At 36.3% G+C, this 24668-nt stretch overlaps 4 protein-coding genes and 2 pseudogenes across 5 annotated transcripts; all 6 read right to left on the bottom strand.

Annotated features, from left to right (window-relative positions):
- Positions 1-351: 351 nt before the first annotated feature.
- LOC18603192 (1-aminocyclopropane-1-carboxylate oxidase homolog 1-like) lies at positions 352-2278 on the bottom strand. The gene is made up of 3 exons (XM_018119119.2): positions 1594-2278; positions 905-1226; positions 352-827 (listed from the first exon to the last, which is right to left on the bottom strand). Exons 1-3 carry the CDS (start codon positions 2106-2108, stop codon positions 576-578), a joined length of 1089 nt encoding a protein of 362 aa, XP_017974608.2. The 5' UTR covers positions 2109-2278; the 3' UTR covers positions 352-575.
- Positions 2279-2904: 626 nt separating this feature from the next.
- LOC148763381 (1-aminocyclopropane-1-carboxylate oxidase homolog 1-like) lies at positions 2905-5010 on the bottom strand. The gene is made up of 3 exons (XM_088805975.1): positions 4385-5010; positions 3600-3921; positions 2905-3326 (listed from the first exon to the last, which is right to left on the bottom strand). Exons 1-3 carry the CDS (start codon positions 4912-4914, stop codon positions 3069-3071), a joined length of 1110 nt encoding a protein of 369 aa, XP_088662101.1. The 5' UTR covers positions 4915-5010; the 3' UTR covers positions 2905-3068.
- Positions 5011-8425: 3415 nt separating this feature from the next.
- Positions 8426-9911, bottom strand: LOC18603190 (1-aminocyclopropane-1-carboxylate oxidase homolog 1-like; annotated as a pseudogene).
- A 5061-nt stretch (positions 9912-14972) lies between these two features.
- On the bottom strand, positions 14973-16232 carry LOC148763380 (1-aminocyclopropane-1-carboxylate oxidase homolog 1-like; annotated as a pseudogene). Its single transcript, XR_016025963.1, has 3 exons — positions 15723-16232; positions 15310-15629; positions 14973-15230 (listed from the first exon to the last, which is right to left on the bottom strand). The product of XR_016025963.1 is annotated as a 1-aminocyclopropane-1-carboxylate oxidase homolog 1-like (transcript).
- A 330-nt stretch (positions 16233-16562) lies between these two features.
- On the bottom strand, positions 16563-18394 carry LOC18603188 (1-aminocyclopropane-1-carboxylate oxidase homolog 1-like). Its single transcript, XM_007035006.3, has 3 exons — positions 17686-18394; positions 17219-17540; positions 16563-17074 (listed from the first exon to the last, which is right to left on the bottom strand). The coding sequence occupies exons 1-3, from the start codon at positions 18219-18221 to the stop codon at positions 16817-16819; spliced, it is 1116 nt and encodes a 371-aa protein (XP_007035068.3). The 5' UTR covers positions 18222-18394; the 3' UTR covers positions 16563-16816.
- Positions 18395-21038: 2644 nt separating this feature from the next.
- Positions 21039-23083, bottom strand: LOC18603186 (1-aminocyclopropane-1-carboxylate oxidase homolog 1-like). Its single transcript, XM_007035004.3, has 3 exons — positions 22390-23083; positions 21725-22046; positions 21039-21537 (listed from the first exon to the last, which is right to left on the bottom strand). The coding sequence occupies exons 1-3, from the start codon at positions 22926-22928 to the stop codon at positions 21283-21285; spliced, it is 1116 nt and encodes a 371-aa protein (XP_007035066.3). The 5' UTR covers positions 22929-23083; the 3' UTR covers positions 21039-21282.
- Positions 23084-24668: the final 1585 nt, after the last annotated feature.

Here is a 24668-nt window from a genome sequence, read left to right as displayed (position 1 = left end):
AGGCCATCAACTGATTGAAGTGGATGCTGATTCCTACCTTGGAGAGAAACTCATGAATGTTGGTCATTATCAATTCATTTGCACGAATAAAATGCCTTTCAATTTTAATTTTCTGCTATGTTTTAATGAGCACAACTGCCTGCATGTTATGTTAAGGCTCACAGAGCAGAAACTTGTAAGTGGGGAATTCAACCAGTTGGCGAGGTGATCATTTATCAGAAACCAGAGAATCTAATTTGTGACAGAGAACGGAGTGGAACGAGGTTTGTGGGCGGGAGGACGGTGTTCTTTAGTTCTTGGCATTTTTCTGTATCCCTTTCTGAAATTCGTCTAATACTTAAAGATTTAACATGCCATAGGAAATAGAGCTATTTTATTGACAAAATATAAGGGAGGTGTCCATGTCACAGAATATAGTAATTTTAGACATGACCAACACAAACTAATAGAAGCTAGCAAGACTCCACACAAAGTACAAATGCTTAAATGCTTAACCTTCTTCTGGATTGGCTTGCCATTGGAAATATCATTCCTTGGCATTGATAGTTAGCTTAATAGCTTATGGTAATCTATATTCATTGCTTGTAGTAATCAATAGGAGGCTTCCCATCAAGTGAGCCAGATAAAAATCTGGCAACATATTCCCTTAACACGACATCTTTGTATCGAGGAGGATTTGCCTCTGATGTCAACTCCTTGATTGGCCTGAAAGGCTTGTCAAGCAAACTAGAATGGCCTGAGAAAAAGCATGGCACGGAAATTCTGGGTCCAACATGAGTGGCGACTACTCTATGCTTGACACTCTTGAGCTTGTCATTTGATACAATCTACCATGACGACATAAATAGTTAGTGGCTAATGTGAAAAGGAAAGTTTAATGAAAGCAGAAGCATATGAAGCAAACCTGAAGCAGATCTCCGATATTTACAACCAAGCCTCCTCGAACGGGGTGAACGTCAAACCATTGACCCTCACGAAGGACTTGGAGGCCGTTGATTTCGTTCTGCAGAAGCACAGTCAATAAGCCTGGATCTGCATGCTTCCTTACTCCCAAAGTCAGTTCCGGCTGGGGGCAAGCTGGATAGTAGTGGCACACAATGCTACACCCTTTAGCAAATCCCAATGAGACAAGGTGGTCTGCTTGAAGCCCAAGAGCCTCTGATAGCAACTCAAACAAAGTCTCTCCTAATTTTCTGATATACTTTGTATACTCTGATGTCGATTCTCTGCAAATATAAACAAACAGAGCAAGAAGCATCTACAGCGAAACTGAGATAAATAGACAAATTTCCATAAAACTTCAGTAGTATAACTGTAGCCTTGATTTTTGAGAGATATTAGGAATACCCAGTACTAATATATGCTCCTATATTGGCTCAAGTCCCACTAATCATGTAGTTATGGTTTGGTCATAAAAATCTAAAGCATATGACAGATTCTGACCAATTTTAAAATTTCGATATTATCATGATAACAAAAAAAGATTTAGTGACCAAATAATCTGAGATATTCAACTTAACCAAAAGTGATTCAGGGACAGAATTGATTGACAAGCAGGTAACAAACAAAAAAATTAGGTTAGTTTTCAGTTACCTGCACACTGCTGGCAATTCTTCAGGTTGAGGATCGGAATCAAGGAAAGAAAGGGTCAGAGTGTCCCTCCAATCAGCAGTTCGTGATGCATATAGATCAAAGTTAGAGTGGAACCTCACTTTCTTTGTGGGGTCACGGCTATAAAACTCTTGCTTTGACTCCAAATCTTGCTCGTTAAACCTGCGCACCCCATCAATCATCTCATCCAGCACGCTTAAAGGGATCCCATGATTAACTACTTGGAAAAAGCCCCACTCTGTTGATGCAACCCTCACTTCGTCTACAATCTCCTTACGCCGGTTACCTTCTTGGATGTCGGTTAGATCTATGATTGGAACTTCACAGTTTATCCGGCAGGAATTCAGTTCCTCAGCAAGCTCCTCAGCTGGTCGTATGAAAATCTTGGGGATGCTAACTATGCCAGCATCTACCAGTCCTTTGACACCTGCTTTTGTGTCATCAAAATCCTTCAACTCTTTACTTCTGTTATACTCCACTGAGATCTCTGATGCCATTTTCACAGGCGCCTGATATGCTCTTTCCTTCTTACAGGATTTTAAAGACTCCCTCCGAGAATTTAAATGCTTCTTATGAAGATAAGTTTGACCACAAAATGAATTTAAAAAGACAAACGACTAATGCATTACAATACCAAAGCCATTTTTTTTAATTCACTATGGGTTTTGCGTCTGATAGCAGAATTGGTCCTAACCTACTCTGCATCACATTGCAATCTCTGTAACTGCAATTTTCAACAACTGACATGAATGAGAGAGAGAGATTCTCAATGTCAAGTGCTGACTTTTCTCCAAGTTACTGTTTATCTTTTAGTGTAATTCTTGAAGACAATTTTGACTAAAAAATGAATAAAAATAGAAAAATGACTCATGGATTACAATGACTAAAACGATTTTTTAATTTCCAACGGGTTTTGACTGTATGGTAGCAGAATTGGTCCTAACCTGCACTGCATCACATTGCAATCTTCATATTAACCCGCGTGACGCTTTTCTTAAAAACAATTAAAACGTAAAAATCTTATGTTTCCAGGGACTTTCCTTATAGTCGTAAATGTCAATGTCATGCAAAAAAGTTTTAAGAACAACTTTCAACAAATGAAATGAATGGGATATTCACAGCATCAAGGGCTGACTTTTCTGCAAGGGACTATATATCTTTTTTTGTAATTCTTGCAATACTTTTTGAGCTGGTCTGCTGCCACAGTTAAGCATCCATTTTATTGAGTAAAAGACAAATAAGACTGGCACAATTTCATAGAGGGCATTGATTTTGGTTCTGAAGAAAGCAGGATTAAAAAAGCTCCCATGACTCTGTTTTCTTTCATTTTATCATGTAAGAACTCAATGCAAGAGGGGTCACCTCATCTCATCTTTCATTTATTGGTGAACATAACAATCCATGAAAAAAGCCTACAGAACATTCATAAACCTTCCTTGCAACTTTTTTTTTGAAAGCTATCCTTGCAACTTGAAGTGTGTTAATGCGGAGTTCTCATCAAGTCCTTTCGAATCATAGTAGTTAATGAAATCTTGCACTGTGGTTTCACGGTATACAGGGGGGTTTTCTTCTGATAACAATTCCTTGATCGGGCCATATATCCTTGTTGAGGGGTATAAATGAGGAGTGAAAAAGCAAGCTACGGATACTCTAGGGCCTATATGATTTGCCAAAACTCGGTGCTCCACGCTTTTGAACTTGTCATTCGATATAAGCTGCAACAAACAGAAATCATACAAGTTTGTTAACATGTTTTAACTTGCTTTCCTCTGTTGAACAATGAACCGTTTTCTATTTAAGATCTTTATAGAAAAAGAATGATATCCTTGAATTCCAAAAGAAGATAACCCAGATCTCTCTCTTTCCAGAACATGTTGTCATGTGCAAGAACCTAATTCTGACATGATGATGATAAAAAAAAATACTGAAGGATGATGCATGGATAGATGGACAAGAGGCACAATGCAATTTAATAAACAATAGCTTGCCTGCAAGAGATCTCCAATGTTAACAACTAAAGCCCCAGGAACAGAAGGAACATCAATCCACTGATTTTGATGAAAAACTTGGAGTCCGCCTATATGGTCTTGAAGTAGGATGGTGAGGAAATCAGGATCAGAGTGCTTAGTAGTTCCCATAGTCAGTTCAGGCTCTGGACATGCAGGGTAGTAGTGACTCAGAAGACAATGCCCCTTTGGACAATCCAAACCTAACAGGTGGTCAGGCTTTAGCCCAAGTGCCTCGGAGAGCAACTCATATAAAGTTGTCCCTAATTTATGAATCTGTTTTGAGTACTCCATCGTTATATCTCTGCATAATATTTACATACAGAACAAAGATGGGTTATGCTCACACTTCTTTGAGAGGAATTCTGTTTCCAAAGGACAAGGGATGTTCAAGATTTCTCACTCATTATTTTCAAAAAAGTTAACTACATTTAGTAAGATTTTATTTAAGAATTTCCAGAAATTAAATTAAAACTTATTGTTCAGCTCCCATAGTCTAATTAAAGATCTTGTTGTACTTGCAGGTTGAATTGTCCTACAATATGACATCAAAGTCTTTCTAGCCTAATGTTTTAGAATTTTATTCAGATTGTCCAGTTTCCTTTCTTTCTTTAATTATTTATTGCAAATTGCAATAGCCAATTTCCATTCTAACAAAATATATATAACATCCATGATTTTCATCAAATAAACGAAGAAAATTTAGAGCATTGAATCATTTCATCATCAATTTCCAAATATCAAGAGAAATGGAAATTTCAGTGTACCTGCAAACTAGAGGCAATTCTTGTGGGTCAAGAGGCTCTGGTCCCATAACACAGAACAAAGTGTCCCTCCAATTGGCATAACTTGACTGGTACAGATCAAAATTACTCCCATACTTCACTTTTCTCATCGTCTCCCTTGTGTAATACCCTTCCTTGACCTCCCTTGGAAGCTCGTGAAACCCACGCGCTGCCGCCAACATCTCGTCGAACACCCTTTGGGGCACCCCATGGTTAACCACCTGGAAGAACCCAACATCCCCTGCCGCCTTCTGGACTCCAGCGATCACCTCATCACACCGGTTTTCGATGTTTTCAAGGTCAATGACCGGAATAGAAAACTGGGTAGAAATTGGTTTGACCGAATTCCGGTCCTCCTTTGGCCGGCGGAAAATCCGGGGAATTTTGGTGATTCCAGTGTCGACAAGGCCTTTGACGCCTGATTTTGATTCGTCAAAGGCTTTGAGTTCTTGGAATCTGTCATAAGTGGTTAGATTTTCCGTGCAGGAATCTTCGGCCAAGCTAGCCGCCATTTTCGGTTTAGAGTTGCTTTCGGCGGAGTTCAGTAAGAAGACCGGACAGGAGTTGGGCAACAAGACACAAGTTCAAATCATGTCATTATGTGCAAATACGTGGCACGTTGAGGAAGTTTACTTTGTGTAACTAAAAGTTTTAAAGTCCATAGTAATTCAATTATCATGGTAATTTAATCAACCTCTCTAATCATTTTATCTCTCTCTCTCTCTCTCTAAATGTAAGATTTTGTATGAATTACTTATGTCTAAAGTTTGATTTCTCTTCGCTTTGATTACCTAAAAATATTAAAAGAGATGATAAAGCGTGCACACTTTTTTTATAAGCAAAACAAAATGCTTTCAAAAGGAGAGAATAAAATCAATTTCTTTAGTGATGGGTGTGAAGAATGTGATTGATTATTCATCTGAACACCAGAAATAATTTGCCCCAAGGCCCTCAACAGGAACTCCGAGCTCCTCTTCCACAGCTTGCATCTTGGCCAAGCCTGTTTGATTGTTTGGACCGCCCCCTTCCTAGTCAATATGCATATATGCTTCTCTAAGCTCTGATTTCTTTTCATGCAACAAAGAAGATCCATGTCCGTGAGAAAGGAAAAGGAGAAGGAAAGGTATGAAATTGAATTGTCGGCTGTATTAATTAATGTGAATGGCGTACGTTCTCTCTAAAAGGCTCTGCTGTCAATTTAACTATGTTAACCCAAACTAGAAGGGCTCTTTTGCGATCATCAGGATTTGCTGTGGCACCCTGCAATATCAACACATCTCATTTATCATCCAGGAATTGTTAGAAGATTTAGATTTAATTTCCACTAATTTAGTGATGAAGAAATTATAAATACTATAGAATTAAAGGAGAAGAAGCTGAAAATAATTTTCAGAAGATTTATACATCAAGTGTGACCCTGGCTAACTTCAACGTCTCCTCCTCACTTGGACCTCCATACTCTGTTTCCAAGTTCTGCTGCATAATCCAGGTCTCCAACCTAAATAAGTGCCAAAGAAACCTGGTTGATAAAGTTTTGATCAAGGAGCATTTATAGATTAGAGTCAAAGGTCTGTTTTTCCAATAATTGAGAATCACGTAAAAGCTGACCTCCTTGTGAACAGGTTTTTAGCCAGGAAATTTGTATTGGCGGATGTTGCACCAACTTGAGATGGGGTTCACGGTATCAGTGTGAATGAGAATTGCAGCGCCTCCAGCGACCATGGTCCAAATGTATCAGTCCACTAGAAGTACTCAAGAAGCTTCCAAATTTCAATAATTAGTAAGTACATTATAACAAATAGTCAATGGTTGTTTTAACAAAAGCCTAAATTGTCCCAAGAAGTTATAGCTTGTCTAAACTTGGCACTTAAAAGGAGAGATTGCAAAGCTAAAATATCCTCCACCAAGTAATATGCTTAATAGATATTCTGAATATGACATGGTGCAGAGGAGAGTAAATAGGAAATGGCTAAATAAACACATAAGGGAAGTTATCTGTCCTCAGATTGGAACGAAAGATAGTTTCAGTAAACAACCAAAACTTAAATCTTAAAGTTACTCTGATCGAATTTAAAACTTAACAGAGGTAAAAAAAAAACAAAGCATGCATCAAAACACACAATTCTGAGATGCCCCTCTCAGCTGCCAAGTTGATCCCATCTAAAGGAGGATGAGAAATTAACAAATCTATGGCAAGTAAATGCAGCTATATGATAAATGAACATTAAAAGAATGTGTAGCAGAACCGAGTAATCAGAACTAAGGCTTTCAAAATTAGGCCCAAATCCCCACAAAAATGAACAAAACGCATGTAGATCATTGGAATAGTATATAGCAGCTACTTTTTCATTTAAATCATGAAGGAAGCTTTCTTCAGGGCTAAGGACTCTGCCGAAGGGAAGCGGAAATTCAACATTACACCACCTGCACATCATTGAAAATATCAGGACCATTAAATCTTTTTCTTAATGAAGATAGGAAATAGTAATAATAGTGTATTAGGAATATGGAAGAAGCAGATAAAATGATGATAGGAAATGTGCAAGAATGTGTTAAGCAAGGCCCAAGAGGTGTACGAAGGGTAAGTAAAAGGCCTAAATATTATGAATAATGAATTCGTTTTGTAATTATAAATGTTCATGCATTGAATCGGTATCGGGTTTCTTTTTTTTAAAAAAAAAAAATCAAGCTCGAAACTTCCCCAACTCACCTATGTAATTATTATTATTATTAAAAAATAAGAATTATTTCATTGTAATATTTTTAAATATATTTAAAATTAGAATTTAAAATGAGTACAATAATTATTAATAAAATAAATGGATTGGATCATATCAAGTCATGACGACCCAGGCCTCCGGGCCTAGACAGGTTAATCAGTCCATGAATACTTCTAGTTATTATAACTATCAAAAGGGTTGTCAAACTTGGCCTCATCCATTTATCTTAGCAGAATAATTTACTCTTTTTTTATTAAAATACCCAAAGTTCCTAACAGTTGTTATAGGTGCCGTACAACCTTCAATCTCTATCGAAAGAAGATATTACTTCCTCTTTCCTTCCTCCCACCTTCCCCCTTCACAAACTGTAGATGTATAGGATACTTTATGCATAACTTATCTCTATTCAATTTTTGGCCGAACATAAGCTATCTGCAAGGCTCAATGACTTATAATTTAAAAACTGTACCATTGAAAACGTTTTCTAAAATATATGTACGATTGTGGGTCACAACCCATGTGCAGGACATAACCAAACAAATGAACAATTAAAGCTTGATGTGAAACTTCAGAACGAAGGTACACCTGCGTGTGAACTTCTATTTACGGTAGGAATACATTAATGCACTTTGAAGAAATTAGCATCATGGGGGAAAAAATTGCCTATATGTACAATGCGTCTAATGTGAGAACAAGAAGAAATTATGTATTTTTTCTTAGAAGATTATGGATATATCGAACCTGATCCTTTAACTTTATAATTTGGGCTAAACGCAAATATATGGTGGCTACTTGAGTTTTGTATGTGCCATAGGGCATAGGCATTAATCCCTGAGAAAAAAGAAAGTCTTAAGTGAAAATTTCACCTGCATATAGCTCACATGACCTAGTTAGCATCATATTTTTTAGGTTAATTTTTACTCTTTTTTCTTGCTAGTAATTGATTTTCTCCCATTAAATATGCAATATTTATTAAGTAGGAAAATTAGGGTAAACGTTTTTGTTTTATATAATTCGTTTTCTCAATGTTGTCCCTGTCTATCATAGAGAAAAATGCAAGAAAAAATACATGTAATCGAAACTATTATTTTGTTTTACTACTCAAGAAAAAATTACACTCTCAAATGGAGACAAAAACCAACAAGTACGAACCAATGAGTTACTGAGACGAAAAGCATTTCCAGGCAGCTGGCGCTAACAGATATTCAACAATGGAGGGGACCTCCATCCTTGAACTTTACTTATTATCAAGCACATGCATAGGCTAGGACATAGAAAGCGACACGTGATAATGAATTCCCATACTAGATGGGATTAAATTTATTGACCCACATGAAAGCAAGAATTGAATGTCAATCCTGATATTTTTTTCAGAGCTTGAAATGTGCCAGGGCGGAGGTCCCTTCTACACCTTTTACGTGCTTGAATTTGAAGTAGTCGACCACATTGGTTTCCTTGTAAAGTGGTGGGTTTTCTTCCGAAAGCAGCTCCTTTATTGGTCCATACATTCTTAGGGCGTTGTCTGGCTGAATATATGTTCGGAAAAAGCTAGCAATCGATATCCTAGGGCCAACATTTTTTGCCAGCACTCTGTGATAGACGCTAATAAACTTGTCGTTTGTGATGAGCTGCAAAAAAGGACACGAGTAAAGTTGTTTTAGTAAAAAAAATACCAAATAATTTTAATAATGACTAACAACAGCATCAGCAAAGATAGGAACTTGCCTGTAGCAGATCTCCCAGGTTTATTATAAGAGCTCCAGGGATCGGGGTAACATCTATCCATTGATTGTCGTGGAGGACTTGGAGGCCACCCACTTGGTCCTGGAGGAGCACAGTGAGGAAACCACTGGCAGTGTGGATACCTGTGCCCATAGTCAGTTCTGGTTCAGGGCATGCAGGGTAGTAATGACCCATAATGTGAAGTCCCTCTGCGCAACCAATGTCCTTGAGGTGATTTGGGTTTAGCCCAAGACCTTCTGATAACAATTCGAATAGGGTAAGCCCCAAGTTCATGACATTGTTTGTGTAACCAATCATAATCTCCCTGCCAAAGTGATCCAGTCGGCATTGAAAATAAGGCCCCAACAATTAGGATAATAAATACTAGTAGTATATGATAATAATAAGAGTAATGGGATTTTTATCTTTTTTAATGATGGTGTCATTGTGTAATTAAATTACCTGCAGGCTGAAGGCAATTCTTCAGGAGCAGGGGGATGCGGGGCCATGACACAAGTCAGGGTATCCCTCTAGTAGGCAGTCAGGGCTTGTGACATCAATTTTAGTGTTGAACGTGACCTTCTTGGAATCATCACGGGAGTAGAGCTCTTCTTTTGCTTCAGGATCCTACTCGTGGAACCTACGGATGCCGTTGAGTGTCTCCTCCAGGGTAGTTACAGGGATTCCATGGTTAACCACCTGGAAGAATCCCCATTTTTGGCAAGCATTTCGGATTTGGTCGATTATCTCTGCCCGTCGAGTGGGGTCATTGTTGACACCGCCCAAGTTAATGACCGGAATCTCGACAATGGCGTTTGTAGGCCCTGACTTCAGCTTAAGTTTCAAGTGATCATCCACGAAAACTCGTGGGAGCTTTGCTAATCCAGCATCAACGAGTCCCTTTATGCCGGCTTTTGACCTGTCATTAGCCATTAACTCACTTTTCCGGTCATAATTGGACTCGACAGTTGCTGTATTTGTGACAACCATTTTCTTTTTCCCAAGTGTTTTGCTTTTTTTGTTCTAATGCAATAAGAAAATGTATACAACTGTTGTGACCAATAAGCCAAAAGACTTGATTTTTGGAAGTGGACTAAGCTTGAACTATACTTCTAGCGCTTATATAGACACGTCTGCAGCTCCTATTACTAAAACCAAGAAAATCAAATTTCAACCAATTAAATGACAGCCTCCTGATTTTGTCTTAGGTTTTATTAGCACACGTGGACGAGCGTACCCTTCATGTTGAGATCGGTTCCACTTGGAAAATTGCCTATTGGCCATGTAGCATACGGATTCACCACTAAGCCTAACCAACCCAGCTTCATAGTCTTGGGGCAGTTACCGTACCTTTTCTCCCTTTGGCATACTCGATCAAAGAAGATGACCTATGATTATCGAACCATTAGCTAAAAGTTTACACTTCAACAATTAAGGGGATACATTGGATTTGGTTTTTGATGATATATAGTTTGTCACATTAGTACACGAATATAGATGTAATATGAGATTTTTATTTTCTTTTTGTTGCTTTACTTTACACTTCTTACTTCTTAGAGTAACTTGGATACTTTTATTACATTAAATTCGTTACTTCTTTTGCATACCAAATCAAACCTTATTACATTAAATTCTCTTGTTTGTCATCAAAATAAGGTTTCGTTCAATTAATATTTTTATTATTTATTATTATTTTTTTCCATTTTTTCTTTTATTCAATTTTTACAAAAAAAAAAAAAAAGGTAACATCACAAACTAAACCGAACCAAAACTGTGAAAACTAAAGGAAGGTTGTTGTCAATGGCAAAGAAAAATGCTTCTCCATGTCACCTGTGTGGTACCTTGCGGACCGCACATTGGCATGGAAGAGCAAAGGATTCGCATTGAAGGAAATCCAGGAGAAAAGTTTCAGGTGTTTGGCAAAATTCAATGCGTGTCCTTTTTTTTGTCGTTATACTAGGATATAAGACATTGGTATGCTTGTTTCTCTAGGATTCTAAACAATTGATGGAATAACTCATTTGAGCTTGCTCAGTTAGAAGTGTATGGGACAATTATTTGGATAAAAGATTGAGCATTAGCTTTGATTTTTTTTATTCTCGATTTCTGTGTAAAAACAAATTAAAACATCCATAATTTCAAGTATTATTTTTCAAGATATTACCTTTTCTTCTAATTTTCAAAATATCTTCTCCGCATCAAAAAGATTTAAGTGTACTGATATTTTACATTCGATTTTTAAAATGAGAGATGTGAAATTTATGTAATATAAGAGAGAATTATTTCTAATTGTGTATTTTACTATAAATAGAATCATTGATATATTTACTTTTACAAAATTAGTCAAATTAAACAATTAGTACATGTCTTACGTCAAAATGGTGGATTTAATTCTTGAACAATAATTTGTAAAATTGAGTTACTATACTTTTTGAAATTGACAATGTTAGTCCAATCAACCAACGATATTGAAATCTTTTTGTTATCTATGCTGACATGGTATTTGACTGTATTAATATGGTAATGATGATGTAATGTTTAAGATCTAAAACTAAAATTCAAGATAAAATTTTGATTATTTGAAATAATTATCGCATTATTTTTTTATGTCACATCATTAAATTCAATACTATGTCATTAGATTCAATATTAAGTCAGTACAGTCAAGTACTATATTAGCATAAACAATAAAAAAATTTTATTAGATTTACATTGTCAATTTCAACAAACACAAACACTGAATTTTACAATGACTAATTGTATAATTTGACGAACCAAATATATACTCCGTTAAATCAAACCTAAGATTTTTAAATTACACAAAATTACTTAATCTATGACTTCCCATTTTTTTTTTACCTCTTAACTAGATCAACACAACTACTTATAAAAGCCATACAACCTTTGGAATTAATTGTACAAGAGGTAACGCAGAAATGAAACTCACAATTACTATTAGAAGACTCTAGAATATCTCCTGGGAAAAGCTAATGCAAAGGACCTTCCCCTTCTCCCCTTTGGCTCCCTAAAGAAACCTTCATTTACAGGGACAACTCAATACCTTTAATGGCCTAAAACATTCAAATATTTAAATATGATCTTTTTTATTAAAATTAAAAAAAATTACAGTTAATTGGAGATCATTAAAAACATATTATGTTCATTGAAAATAGAAAAAATAATTAACAATTATTAGCATTATGGGAATTAAAAAATAATAAAAAATAAAAATTTATTAGGCACATAATTAGGAAAGTGAGAGAATATGTAATTTTATTAATTATTTTGATTTTTACATAAGTGAGAAAATGAGATAAATAGTTGAAAATTAATAAGAAGTAGGAAGTGAGAGAAAATAAATATTTAATAGACACTTAATTTAAAATAGTTTATTAATTATTTTATTTTTTATATACTTTTAATATAATTAATTATATTATATAAAATTATGAGATTTATAAAATTGTGGAGCCTAAAGAAAGGGTTTTAATGACTTTATGCTAAAGTCGGCCCTGTTCATTCATTATGTCATTCAATGTGCTATATATGCAAAGTGTTTGTTTCTAGTGAATACCTTATCAGTTATCAGCATTTCTCCACCTCTTTTTACCAAGAAGAATTCCAATCATGAACGCGGGGAGACATTCGACAATAATTTGTTGTCCACAAGCTGACATACCAGACCCTATGTTCGTACGTCTCTTCCACCTCTCATTTCACCTAATCACCAACCATATAATTATCCCACCTGATTGAGATAATAAGGATGAGATTTATGCTAATAAAAATTATTTCATCTCAACTTGTTCGCTTTTAAAAGATTAAGTTCAATATGCATACATATATACATATATATATATATATATATTCATATCTCATTTCGAGTTACTTTATTTACTGTGATCAACTTGAAGTAATGCAATAAAAAATATTATATTTTAAAATATGTAAGTTCATGTCTTATCTAAATCTATATCATTTATCACAAGTTTTAACTTATGCAGATTTTTGCTTGATTAATTTTTCAGCTGGGTCCAGTGTATACATCCAATTAGTAAAAGGAATTATAAATAAATAGATTCTTACTTAAAAAAAATATATTTGAATATTCTTTTTAAAATAAAATAAAATAATTAAAGGTAAGAAGATTGTTTTTTTATAGTTAAAATGATACGGGGGATCTGAATCTTCTTCTCCCAGATCCCAAAAAGAATGAGTTTACTTAAATCAATTATTTATTTTTTTATTATTTGTGCTGTTGGCTTGAGTAAATTATGTAACTATTTATTTGTCTGACGCTTTGCCTAGAGAAGAAACTGTTGCCACAATTATGTGCCTACCACTTCCAGATAGCACGTGATTTGGCCTTCTGTCCTTGTGTAAAGATATGGCTACCTGCCAAGTTCAGATATAAAATGTAGACCGTTAGAGAACCAAGAGAAGCCTCGAGATCTTGACTTCGATTTTTAAAAGAGAAAGAGGCATTTTTAGTCTCTGCAATTTTTTATTAGAAATTAAAAATTATATATATATATATATATTATATGGACCTTTTTACAAAAATATTTTAAAATTTACAATAAAATGACAAAAAAAAGTAATTTAAAATTTGAAATGAGAATTATGTACAAAATGAGTTATATCACGTCAAGTATTATTATGTCCTCCCTTAACTTGCCGTAAAATTTGTTAAAATCAAGTTTGAACCATACTAAATTTGTGAAATCTGTAAAATTTCTTTAAAATTTCAGTATGAAAAATCTAAATTTAGAATTCTAGAATTTCTTTTCTACCAAAAATTGAAAAAGAAAATTTCCTTTTGGAGATCCCCATACTTATATAGCCTCCACCTCTTGCTTGCAGGACCATTCAAGAGAATTTAATTTGCTTAGGTAGAGGACCATTCTATAGAATTGCAGCCCCAAGCTCCAGCTTCTCTCTTCATTTAGTCATCAGTTTCATATAGTGAGCGATGGTTCAATGCCAAGAACCACCCCCTTGGCATCATCCGGCAGTGTCCTCCTGAGCATTTTTCGACTGCTCAACCCTTCTCTGTCTTCAGGGTGCTCTACATGGAAGATGTCGAAAATTCCATGGATGAAGATCAAGTCCAAGAACATATACCTAATAATTTTTTTTTTCAGCTGTTTCTCGTCGTACAACATACAATTTCTTGTTCAAGTATCGAATTTAATAATTGGTGATCTTTAAGACCCAATTCATGAATATATCAAAAGAAGATTGCCTAAATTCATCCAATGTTGGATGAATATATATATATATATTTATATTTGGTCTTCAAACTTGAGAGCCTGGACTACCCCGGAAATAATTTGATTTTTGTCTAAGGTACATAAATTATAAGTTATCTAACACTATAACAGATTAGGATTTTACTTACATTTTTTTAGATAATTTTTTTTATATATAGTGAAATCTTAAAATTGCAGCTATTTAAATTTTTAGTTGTACTTTTTTCATATTTAGTAGCAATATCAAAAGTGTAATCTAGTATGAAATCCTGATAATTACATTTTATATGTAAAACTGCTAAAAATTTGTATTTTGTAATCAATTTATAAAAGTGTTACCAAAACAATTTTTTATTAACACATTTGAAAAATGAACCGCCTTAAATCAAATTTATTATAATGTTAACCTTTTAAATTTTCAACTATAGTCCAATTTAGTATTTGCTGGTTTAATTTGTAAAACCATGTTTGGAAAAATTATAAATTACATCCACAAATACGTTTTCAACTAATTAAACATTATCAATATGATTCAGAATTAATTTTAAACTCAACATAAAACTAACTCTTCGAGGATTTTTGAAGATTTGCAATTTTAGATGATCAAATGGATAGTCCATCGTTTATTCTGTATCGGAATTAGCTATACAAGTATAAACACTGCTTAAAACATATAAGTCCAAGCTTTTATATATGTATATATAAGAACAAAAACAAGCTTTATCAGCAATAACAAACTGAAATCAAAGTTTAAGAGTTGGTATCTTAATTAAAGGTTAAATGCAACATATTCTCTTAAACACAGGAATATGAAAACGAATTTGGCATTAGATATATTATGTTAAATGCAGCAAGTTCTAGACTGTTAAACATATTTCACAGTTTCAAATGTTCTAGCTTATGAGTACCTTTAAGCCCTCTTGTGTGTTTAAATGCAACATATTCTCGAAAAGTGGTTTCCCTGTACAATGGAGGGTTGTCATCTGATAGCAGTTCCTTGATTGGACCATAGAGTGTAGAGTCACCCTCTTGCTAAAGATATTTTCTGAAAAAACAGGCCACCGAGATTCTTGGTCCTATATTTTTTGCCAGAACTCTGTGCCGGACACTTTTGAACTTGTCATTGGATGTTAGCTACATAAACACATAGGTTGACCAGTTCAATTTGCTTCTCTGACTACGTGATTGTCAAATGTAAAGTAGGATTAATTACCTGTAACATGTCTCCAACGTTTAACAATCAATGCCCCTGGAATAGGACTAACATCAACCCACTGATCCTGGTGCAAGACTTGGAGGCCACCCATTTGGTTATGCAGGAGCACAGTGAGGAGGGCACTATCAGTGTGCTTGCCAAGGCCCAAAGTCAATTCTGGTTCAGGGCAAGATGGATGGCAATGACTTATAAAATGAAGTCCTGCGCAGCACATGTCTTTCAAATGGCAGGGCTTGAGACCCGGGGATTCAGATATCAGCTCAAAAATGGTAAGCCTCAATTTCATTACTTTATCACAGTATTCCATCATTATATCTCTGCAAATATTTCATGTAACCAGAATGATGCTAAAATATTTCCGCAAATTTGTCAGCATGTAACCAAAATGATGTTAGCAGATGGAAACATACCTACATACTGCAGGCAACTCGTCAGGATTGGGTGCCTGAGGAGCCACGGCACAATATAATGAATCTCTCCAATTAGCTGCTGGTGCTTGATGAAAGTCAATTTGTGTTGTATGCAACCTTTCTAGTTGCATCACGCGTATAAAATTCTTTCTTCGACTCGGTTTCTTGCTTGTGAAATCTACGTATTCCATCAAGCATCTCTTCCAATATGCTTATAGGAATTCCATAATTGATCACCTGAAAGAAACCCCGCTTCAAACAAGCATCTCGAATTCTGTCAACAACTTTGCTATGTTTCACTGTATCTTTATCAATTCCTTCAAAATCTATGATAGGAATGCTAACCTTACAGTTGCCAGAATCAGATCTGAAATCTCGTTGATACCGCTCATCAAAGAATATCGGTGGAATCTTCGCAACTCCAGAGTCTACAAGTCCTTTCACATCAGTTTTAGAGTCATCAAAAGCCCTTAATTCTCTTCTCCTGTCATAGTTGGATTCCATTTCCATATTTGCTTGAGGTTTTGCCTTTGCTGATGACACTAGTTTTCTTCTTGTATATGAGTTGAAAATGGAATTGCTAATGGCTTGTGAGGTACATATGCAAGATTCTCATAACCACTATTTTTGGCCTTTGCCAGAACTGCAAAGCTTCTAGAGTTGCATGCCACTAACAAATTCCATTTTTATTAACGGTATGCAGGGTTTAAAATTTTATTTATCAGTCACTTGACACCACAAGCCGGTATTCAAAATATATTTACTATAAAATCTGCCATTCTTTTATTTTCTTCTACTAATTTAAAATCAGAATATACCGCTAGCCCTTGTAGTAGTAGAAACACTGAAAATTTGAAGTTTACATTGATAGATAGAACCCAAGAGTATTTTAATCTCTAATAAGGAGAAGGCATCAAGAAGTTGCATGATTTCACCGTAAGCAAATACTAGTACAAATTTTCCTGCTGAGCCAAAAAAAAAAAAAGGTAAATACTAGTACATTTTTTATGCTTGGAAGTGCACGCTATAACAAGCCTTGGGAAAGGTAGAATTCATCTTGCAATTGCGGCCTTGCATGCTTAATACTCAGTTTATCACAACCTGAAATGTTCAAGAGATCTGCGACCATCAAGCCCTTCCCCGTAGTAGTGATATACAAAGTCTTTTATAGTGATGTCCCGGTAAATCGGAGGATTTTCTTCGGATAGCAACTCCTTGATTGGCCCATACACCCTTAAGGGATTGGCTGGTGGAAGATGTATTCTAAAGAAATATGCCACTGAAACTCTCGGGCCTATGGCTTTAGCCAGCACCCTATGATAAACGCTTACGAATTTACCATTGGAAATGAGCTGCGGGAAGACAAACATGAAATTGATACATGTTTGTAGCATATATATGAAAATGAGAACCCACAATCATAAAAAAAACTTTACTACAAGAAAACCTTTTAGTAGCATATATAAAAATGAAGTTTAAAGGTAAGGTCTACTTGCCTGTAACATATCACCCAAATTTACTACAAGAGCACCACGAACGGAAGGAATATCGATCCATTGCTTTTCATGGAGGACTTGTAGGCCACCGATTTGATTTTGTAAAAGAACTGTGAGGAAGCTACTATCAGCATGGCTAGCAGTGCCCAAAGCCAAGTCTGGTTCAGGGCATGCCGGGTAGTAATGGCCAAAGCAAAAAGTTGCTTCCATGCAGCCAGACTCTTCCAAGTAAGTGGGATGGAGACCGAGAGCTTCTGATAGCAGTTTGAACAGAGTGCGACCTAATGTCGTTACTTTGTTTGTATAGTCGAAGATTATATCTCTGCAAAGTAGAAATTAATTAGATATGATGTAGAAAAAAGGTCCTGCAACAATTTAAAACCAAGAACAAAGATAATTGAATTTCATCTTTTAGTTGCTCAATCAATTGCTATTTACAAAAGGTAAAGTTATATATTTTTGCCTACCTGCATACTGAGGGCAATTCTTCAGGATCAGGTTGCTTAGGAGCCATGTGAAAGGTTAACGAATCCCTCCAGTTAGCCGCTGTTTTCTTACGGTGCAGATCAGGATTGCTATTATAGAGAACTTTTTTGGTGTAATCACGAGTATAAATCCCTTTCTTTACTTCAGGGTCTTGTTCATGAAATCTGCGGATGCCATCGATCATGTCATCCAAAGTGTTTAACGGAATTCCATGGTTGACCACCTGAAAGAAACCCCACTTCTCGCAAGCATCTCGAACTTTGTTAATTATCTCTCTGTGTAAACTTGCATCTTCATCGACGCCTGTTAAGTCTATGATTGGAATACAAAAGTCAGAGCCATGGCGAGGCTCGGAGTTATTCTCTTGCCTCAGTTGTTCAGTAACGAATATCCTTGGAATATTGGCCAAACCAGCATCTGCAAGCCCCTTGACGCCTGTTTTTGTGTCATCAAAGGCCTTCAATTCTTTTTTCCTGTCGAAGTTGGACTCTTGAATTTTTCCTATTTCTGCGGCCATCTCTTTTTAACCCTTGAGAAAGGCAAACTTATATATGTGGTTTCTCTTTCTCCAATAAGATGCAAGGACAGAAAGTTAAAACTTATCAAACCCCCAATGTCTGAATTAAATCAGACACAAATCTGGCTTTTGAAAATTGAAATACACTACAACTCCACCAGTTTCTACTTATATGAAAAGGCTTGCCGTCCGATCTTAAAAGATGACAAAAGGAATAGAACAATTAGGAACATAGTTAACATCGTCATTTTGTCTTTCTACATTTGTATTCTCCCTTTTTCTGTTGCTTTGCTCAATGGCTCTATACATCTTTTATTCTCATTTGATTATGTCTCTCTCTAATTTACCCTTATCTAATTGACTTTATAGATTTTCTGGGAAATATAGACGGTCATATTAAGTTCTTAATGCGAGCTAAAGTGAATCATGTATATGCTCCTAGACATATGCATGAACTTTTGACAGAAAAGGATTGGCCATACAGTGGAATTTCATTAAAAATATGCAAAATACAGAAAAAGATTGGCCAAAGGCCAACTCTTGACAGCAAACAGACATCTGTACAACAAATACCAGAAAACAAAAGGAAAAAGGCAGAACAACACCAAGCCCCACAAGACAGGCCGAGCCACACAAGCAATAAAAGCAGGACATACGCATGAACTTGGTTTTTTGATAGCAAAACTTTTAGTTTGCTTTCGGTTGGTTAAATTTAATGGTCTTTCATGTTTATAAGATTAATTAATGAAATAAACTTTTTAATGGTAATTATGCAGCTTCAATAGATAGCATTAAATATGGGCATTACTTCGTCAAATCATTCTGTAAAGAGGCAATGCAAGCTGTGAACAACAGCAGGGGAGTGTGGAGAGATGTATGGTCTGGCCTTGCCCCTCTACGAATGGAAGTCTTCTGCTGGCAGATCATCCATGAGGGAGTTGCCGTCAAGCAAGAACTGGTCCCTCGGGGTATGATTACCACTGACCAGCTGGGTGTGTTATTTGCAAGAATGAATCAGAATCTGTGCGACATTTGTTTTTTCACTGTTCGGACATTTGGTACGTCTGGATGCGATGGTGTGGCGAGTGGGGTACATGTTGAACTGTCGCTAAGGATTTGGAAGCTTTTTTCAGCATGTGGAACTCTACTCATGTGAAACAAGGGAAAATTAAAGTGTGGAAAATGACCTTGTTGAAGAATGAAACTTAGCATGAAGAACCGAGAGAGCTTTGGTGCAAGTCGAGTCTGAGAACATTCAAAATGAAAAAGACCATTTTCACGTGCCTTGGCCACGTGATTCTTTTAATTTATATAGTTACTATTTTAATATTATAATGTGTCAGTTTTATTCAGTTTTTACAGTTTGTGTTTTGTTCTTTAGTGGGATAGTTTCTAATGGCTTTGTAGGCCATTAAGTGTTTGGCCTGAAGAGTGTCAGTTAGTTCCCATTATTTGTATTTTTTATGGCTTTCTCTCTCTCTTGTACTTATAAAAATATTTTACTTAATGGAATGCGTGTGTGTGGCTTTGCATGGCTTCATGCATTTCTTCTCCAATCTCACGTGTGTTGGCTTTCATTAACTCATTGTTTTGTTTAATGAGTTAACTCACTGAGTTCATGAACTCTTTGATTTTCTTTCACAGACTTTTTATGCCATCGTTTGGACTATTTGGCTGCACAGAAACGACATGGTGTTTAATGGGAGAGAGTGGGATCCAAACCAGATCTTCGATTTAAGCTAGCTAAGGATCGCTACTTAGGCTAAAGCGAGATGGCGTCTTGAGTATGGTGTTGTGATGGATAACTACCGGTGCCCCCAGTTAGGAAAGGTAATGATGAAGGCTATGAAGGAAAGGTTGGTGGAGGAGTGGTGCAGACCAGCTGCGGGAGAAATGAAGTTTAATGTCGATGGTGCCGCTCAAGGGTGTCCTGGAGAATCCGGCATAGGGGGAGTCCTTCGAGATAATCAAGGGTTGGGGGTCTAGTTTGGCTTACGTTAGGGCAATAAGGGAGGCTTTTATTGTGTTTGCCCCCTCTAAGTGGAGTCATTCTTGTGCCTTAATGATCGAAAGTGACTCAAAGAACGCTGTTAAGTGCGTCACGGAACCGGAAGAAGCTGCTTGAAGGTTTAGAAAGTGGATATCGCACGTTGAGCAATTGAAAAAGGGCGTTAGGAGATGGGAAATTAAACATATTTTCAGGGAAAGGAATCAGCTGGCGGATAGCCTTGCAAAGGAGGGAATGCAGAGGCAGATTGACTTTTGAATGTGTTTGACTAATCACGTGCTTCTCTACTGTTTTTTGGATATGACTTTGTTTGGGAAGGTGTTGACAACAGGATCTGGTTTTGTTTTCCTTGTGTGTTAATGAATGAATGAGCCTGCAGGTCTGTGATGCATGTGTCGCCGTGTGGTCTGGGGGCTTTGTCCCATGGTTTAGGAGACCCTGACTCTTACTGTGGATATCTTTGGGTGGCTGGGTTTTTCTGGGAGTTCTCTGTACAGGGTTGGAGTTGTATGGGGGGGACTGTTTTCTTTTGTATAGTGCAGAGGCTGGCGCCTGGGTTCTTTTTGGTCGCCCAGAACAGAGGGTATGGGGTTGGTATGCATTAAGGTAGCATAACAACCTCAAATCTTCTCCTTTGTTCATAGGGTTGATCCCAATGGAGTTTAATAAATTCTTAACTTCTAAAAAAATATATATAGCATTAAATATGAGAAAGAAAAATCTCTGAGGTGTGGAAAGGGAAAGAAGATACAACTATTATTTTAATATATTTCAAAATGAAGAAAAAGATGAATTTAGACAAATAGAAATTATAGCACAGATTAGTAAGATAACTGATGATTAAGTAATTATCAAAGCAATACATGAAACGTGATATTAGGATGCAGTATTCATCTCACTGCCTTATTGTCTACTAATAGTCTAGTATGCAATGCAAAGGCTTGTGCTCTGCCATAAGTTCAGTAGCTTTAATACATAGAACAATTCGGCACTTGAAAGTGCTAACAAGCCTGGCAAAACACACAACGTATTTTGCGGCGGCAAGATAATTAATCATAGCCTGAAGTGTTCAAGAGTTCTACAATCAAGGCCTTTTGAGTGGTAGTGTGACACATAGTCTTTTACAGTGGTCTCCCGGTAGATTGGAGGGTTTTCTTCTGATAGCAACTCCTTGATTGGTCCATATTGCCTAGAGGCATTCTCTGGTGGAAGATGTGTTCTAAAGAAACTTGCTATTGAAATTCTTGGACCTATAGTGCTAGCAAGCACTCTGTGATGAACACTTTTAAATTTATCATTTGTTATTAACTGCATAAAGACAGATGGAAATGTGTAATTGATAATAGTGCTACAAATTAAATCAATGACCAAAAAGAAATAACAATAATAATACTATTTTTTAGAGGGATGGGGTATTTTGACCATTAATTAGGACAAAAACCAGGTAGTTATATTAGATTTTGATTTAATGAAGGTTAGAGTGAGGAGGACTTGCCTGTAACATATCACCCAAATTTACCACAAGAGCTCCATGAATAGGGGTAACATCTACCCATTGATTTTCATGGAGGACTTGTAGTCCACCAATTTGATCTTGTAAAAGCACGGTGAAGAAGCTGCTATCAGTGTGGCTGCTAGTACCCAAAGTCAAGTCCGGTTCAGGGCATGGTGGGTAGTAATGGCCAAGGACAAAAAGTCCCTCCCCGCAGCCAATGTCTTTCAAGTGACTGCGGCTGAGACCCAGAGCTTCTGACAGCAGTTCGAACAGAGTGTCACCGAATTTCATTACTTTCTTTGAATATTCGATCAATATATCTCTGCAGATTAGGGAAGAAGCAGATATAATGACATTTTTTTGACAGATTGCAGCTATGGAGTGAACATGCCTGGGACAACTCAATTACAAGAGAAACAATGGAATCCCATCTTTCACATCAGTTAATTAATTGATTACTATATACTTCACTCTTTATAAAATAAACTGATGGATTTGATTTAAAATTGTCTCATTCCCATGGATTACGCAGACCAATTGATTTGCTGGGCTCCCCCGTCTCTTTGATAAATAAAACCCAATTGAAATTAAGAAGGAAGCACATACTTCGGTGAACAAAAAAGGGTCAGCTCTAAAAGTGGATGAACAGTATATATTTACTTTACCTGCAAACTGTAGGCAATTCTTCAGGATGAGGTTGACGAGGTGCCATGACACAAGTCAAAGAATCCCTCCAATTGGTGGCTTCTGCCCCGTACAGATCAAAATTACTATTATAATTCACTTCTCTCGTGTAATCTCGAGAGTAAATCTCCCTCTTAACTTCACTATCTTGTTCATGAAACCTGCGAATGCCTTCGATCATGTCATCCAAAGTTGTCGCAGCAATTCCATGGTTGACTGCCTGAAAGAAACCCCATTTCTCGCAAGCTTCTCCAACTTCTTTTACTGCTTCCCTCCGTAAACTTGTATCTTCACTGATGCCTGTCAGGTCAATAATCGGGATACCAATGTTAGAGTTGCCCGCATCCTGGTTACGATTTCTCTCAAGCTTGTATTCCTCATGAATGAAAATCCTCGGTACTTTTGCCATACCACAATCTACAAGCCCTTTTACCCCTGCTTTTGTATCATCAAAAGCTCTCAATTCGCTTTTCCTATCGTAACTGGATTCCTGAATTCGTCCTAAGCTTGGTTCCACCATTTCTGTTTAGGGTCAACGAGGGAGGATTGTTGAAACCTATGAATATTTAAAGGGTTGAAGAAGATGATGAACAGGGGAGAGAATAATCGAGAGAGAAGAGAGAGAAAAAATACTCTTTGCTCAGAAACGGCTTTTCCACTGCTTTTCATTTTTGTAACAACCACTCTATGCTATTTAAGGAGAGAGAAAATGACAAAAGAAATAACAAATCAAATGAAGCCACATGGCATTACAAAAACTAAGGTGCTGACATGAAAAAATTTCCTGAGACAATGACTCGTACGCTATCACTATCACACAACTTTACTAATTCAAGCAACCAAATTTGACTTTTCAATCAATATAAAATAAACAACAAAAAAATAAACAAATGAAAATTGAATCTGACTTCTTCTTCTTCATTTAGAACTTTAGCCCGTGAAATCACTATTACTTCTTCCTCTACTGTAGCTTCATTTGCAGATCAAAAAATCAACAATATTCAACACAACTCCTTGGTGTTTGAACTGCAAATCCCCAACTCAGATCTCAAAAACATGAATTGATCCTTGCTTAGACTTTTAGTAAAAATATCTGCTAACTGCAGTGTAGTTCCACAGTGCTGAATATCAACTTCTTCATCTTTCACGGCCTCGCGGATTGCATGAAACTTCACTTTGATGTGTTTTGTCCTGTCATACTGTATAGGGTTTTTAGCAATTTAAATAGTAGATTTGTTGTCAATGAACAGCAGTGTACCCTTCTCACAGTTATACCCCAGATCATGAAAGACTTTTCTCAACCAAATCACATGATTTGTAGCAGCAGCAGTAGCAATATATTCTGCTTCTGCTGAAGATTGAGCCACCACCTCCTCTTTTTTTGAATTCCAGCTAAAAACTGCACTGCCAAGTGAAAAACAATAAGTAGATGTGCTTTTAGAATCATCAAGACTTCCTGCCCAGTCACTGTCACAATATCCCATAAGAACAGAGTTTTTCTTCTTCTCAAACTTCAAGCCTAAATCTACTGTTCCTTTAATGTACCTTATAACTCTCTTAGTTGCAGTAAAGTGAGTTTGTGAGGGACTTTGCATAAATCGAGACAACAAACTAGCAAAAAACATAATATCTGGTCTTGAAGCTGTTAAATAGAGTAGACTTCCAATGATGCTTCTGTACATTGAGCTTTCTACACTTGGGGTACCATCATCCTTGGTTAATCTACAGTTTGAAGCTAAAGGAGTATCCACAGCTTTACATTTCTCCATGTTAAACTTCTTCATAATTTCATTTGCATATTTACTTTAATGTATGCAAATATAATCTTACCTTTAAATGAATTGTAACCTCAAAAAATAGTGCATCTCTCCCAAGTCAGTCATTTCAAATTCTTTTAATAACTTGTTCTTAAAATCACTTAAGAAACTAACATCTGAACCAGTAAGCAATAAATCATCAACATATAGAGAGAGAATTACCTTGACTGAAGTTGCAAAGCTGCTCACATACAGTGTTGGCTCATTTTGACTCCTTTGAAAACCTTCAGCAATGAGGAATGAGTCAATTCTGTCATACCAGGCTCTTAGAGCTTGCTTCAAGCCATACAATGCTTTCAGCAACTTGCAGACTTTATCATCAGCCCCAGGTTTGATGAATCCTTCTGGTTGATGAATATAGATGTCTTCTACAAGATAGCCATTCAAAAAAGCATATTTCACATCAAGATGTCAGATGTTCCACCCTTCTCGAGCTGCCAATG

Source organism: Theobroma cacao, chromosome 4 (assembly GCF_053813885.1).
Source record: "Theobroma cacao isolate CCN51 chromosome 4, ASM5381388v1, whole genome shotgun sequence".
Classification (NCBI taxonomy): Eukaryota; Viridiplantae; Streptophyta; class Magnoliopsida; order Malvales; family Malvaceae; genus Theobroma; species Theobroma cacao.
This window is presented reverse-complemented; position numbering and strand designations above follow the sequence as displayed.

Bases quoted from the DNA above. Each gene is read 5' to 3' on its own strand.
- LOC148763381 (XM_088805975.1), bottom strand. From the start codon at position 4,914: ATGGCGGCTAGCTTGGCCGAAGATTCCTGCACGGAAAATCTAACCACT. The intron at 3,922-4,384 runs GTACACTGAAAT...AATATTATGCAG, and splicing joins GAATTGCCTCTAGTTTGCAG to AGATATAACGATGGAGTACT. The intron at 3,327-3,599 runs GCAAGCTATTGT...TGTTTGTTGCAG, and splicing joins ACATTGGAGATCTCTTGCAG to CTTATATCGAATGACAAGTT.
- LOC18603188 (XM_007035006.3), bottom strand. From the start codon at position 18,221: ATGGCCGCAGAAATAGGAAAAATTCAAGAGTCCAACTTCGACAGGAAA. The intron at 17,541-17,685 runs GTAGGCAAAAAT...TCTACTTTGCAG, and splicing joins GAATTGCCCTCAGTATGCAG to AGATATAATCTTCGACTATA. The intron at 17,075-17,218 runs GCAAGTAGACCT...GTCTTCCCGCAG, and splicing joins ATTTGGGTGATATGTTACAG to CTCATTTCCAATGGTAAATT.
- LOC18603186 (XM_007035004.3), bottom strand. From the start codon at position 22,928: ATGGTGGAACCAAGCTTAGGACGAATTCAGGAATCCAGTTACGATAGG. The intron at 22,047-22,389 runs GTAAAGTAAATA...CCTAATCTGCAG, and splicing joins GAATTGCCTACAGTTTGCAG to AGATATATTGATCGAATATT. The intron at 21,538-21,724 runs GCAAGTCCTCCT...GTCTTTATGCAG, and splicing joins ATTTGGGTGATATGTTACAG to TTAATAACAAATGATAAATT.
- LOC18603192 (XM_018119119.2), bottom strand. From the start codon at position 2,108: ATGGCATCAGAGATCTCAGTGGAGTATAACAGAAGTAAAGAGTTGAAG. The intron at 1,227-1,593 runs GTAACTGAAAAC...TTATATTTGCAG, and splicing joins GAATTGCCAGCAGTGTGCAG to AGAATCGACATCAGAGTATA. The intron at 828-904 runs GTTTGCTTCATA...TCGTCATGGTAG, and splicing joins ATATCGGAGATCTGCTTCAG to ATTGTATCAAATGACAAGCT.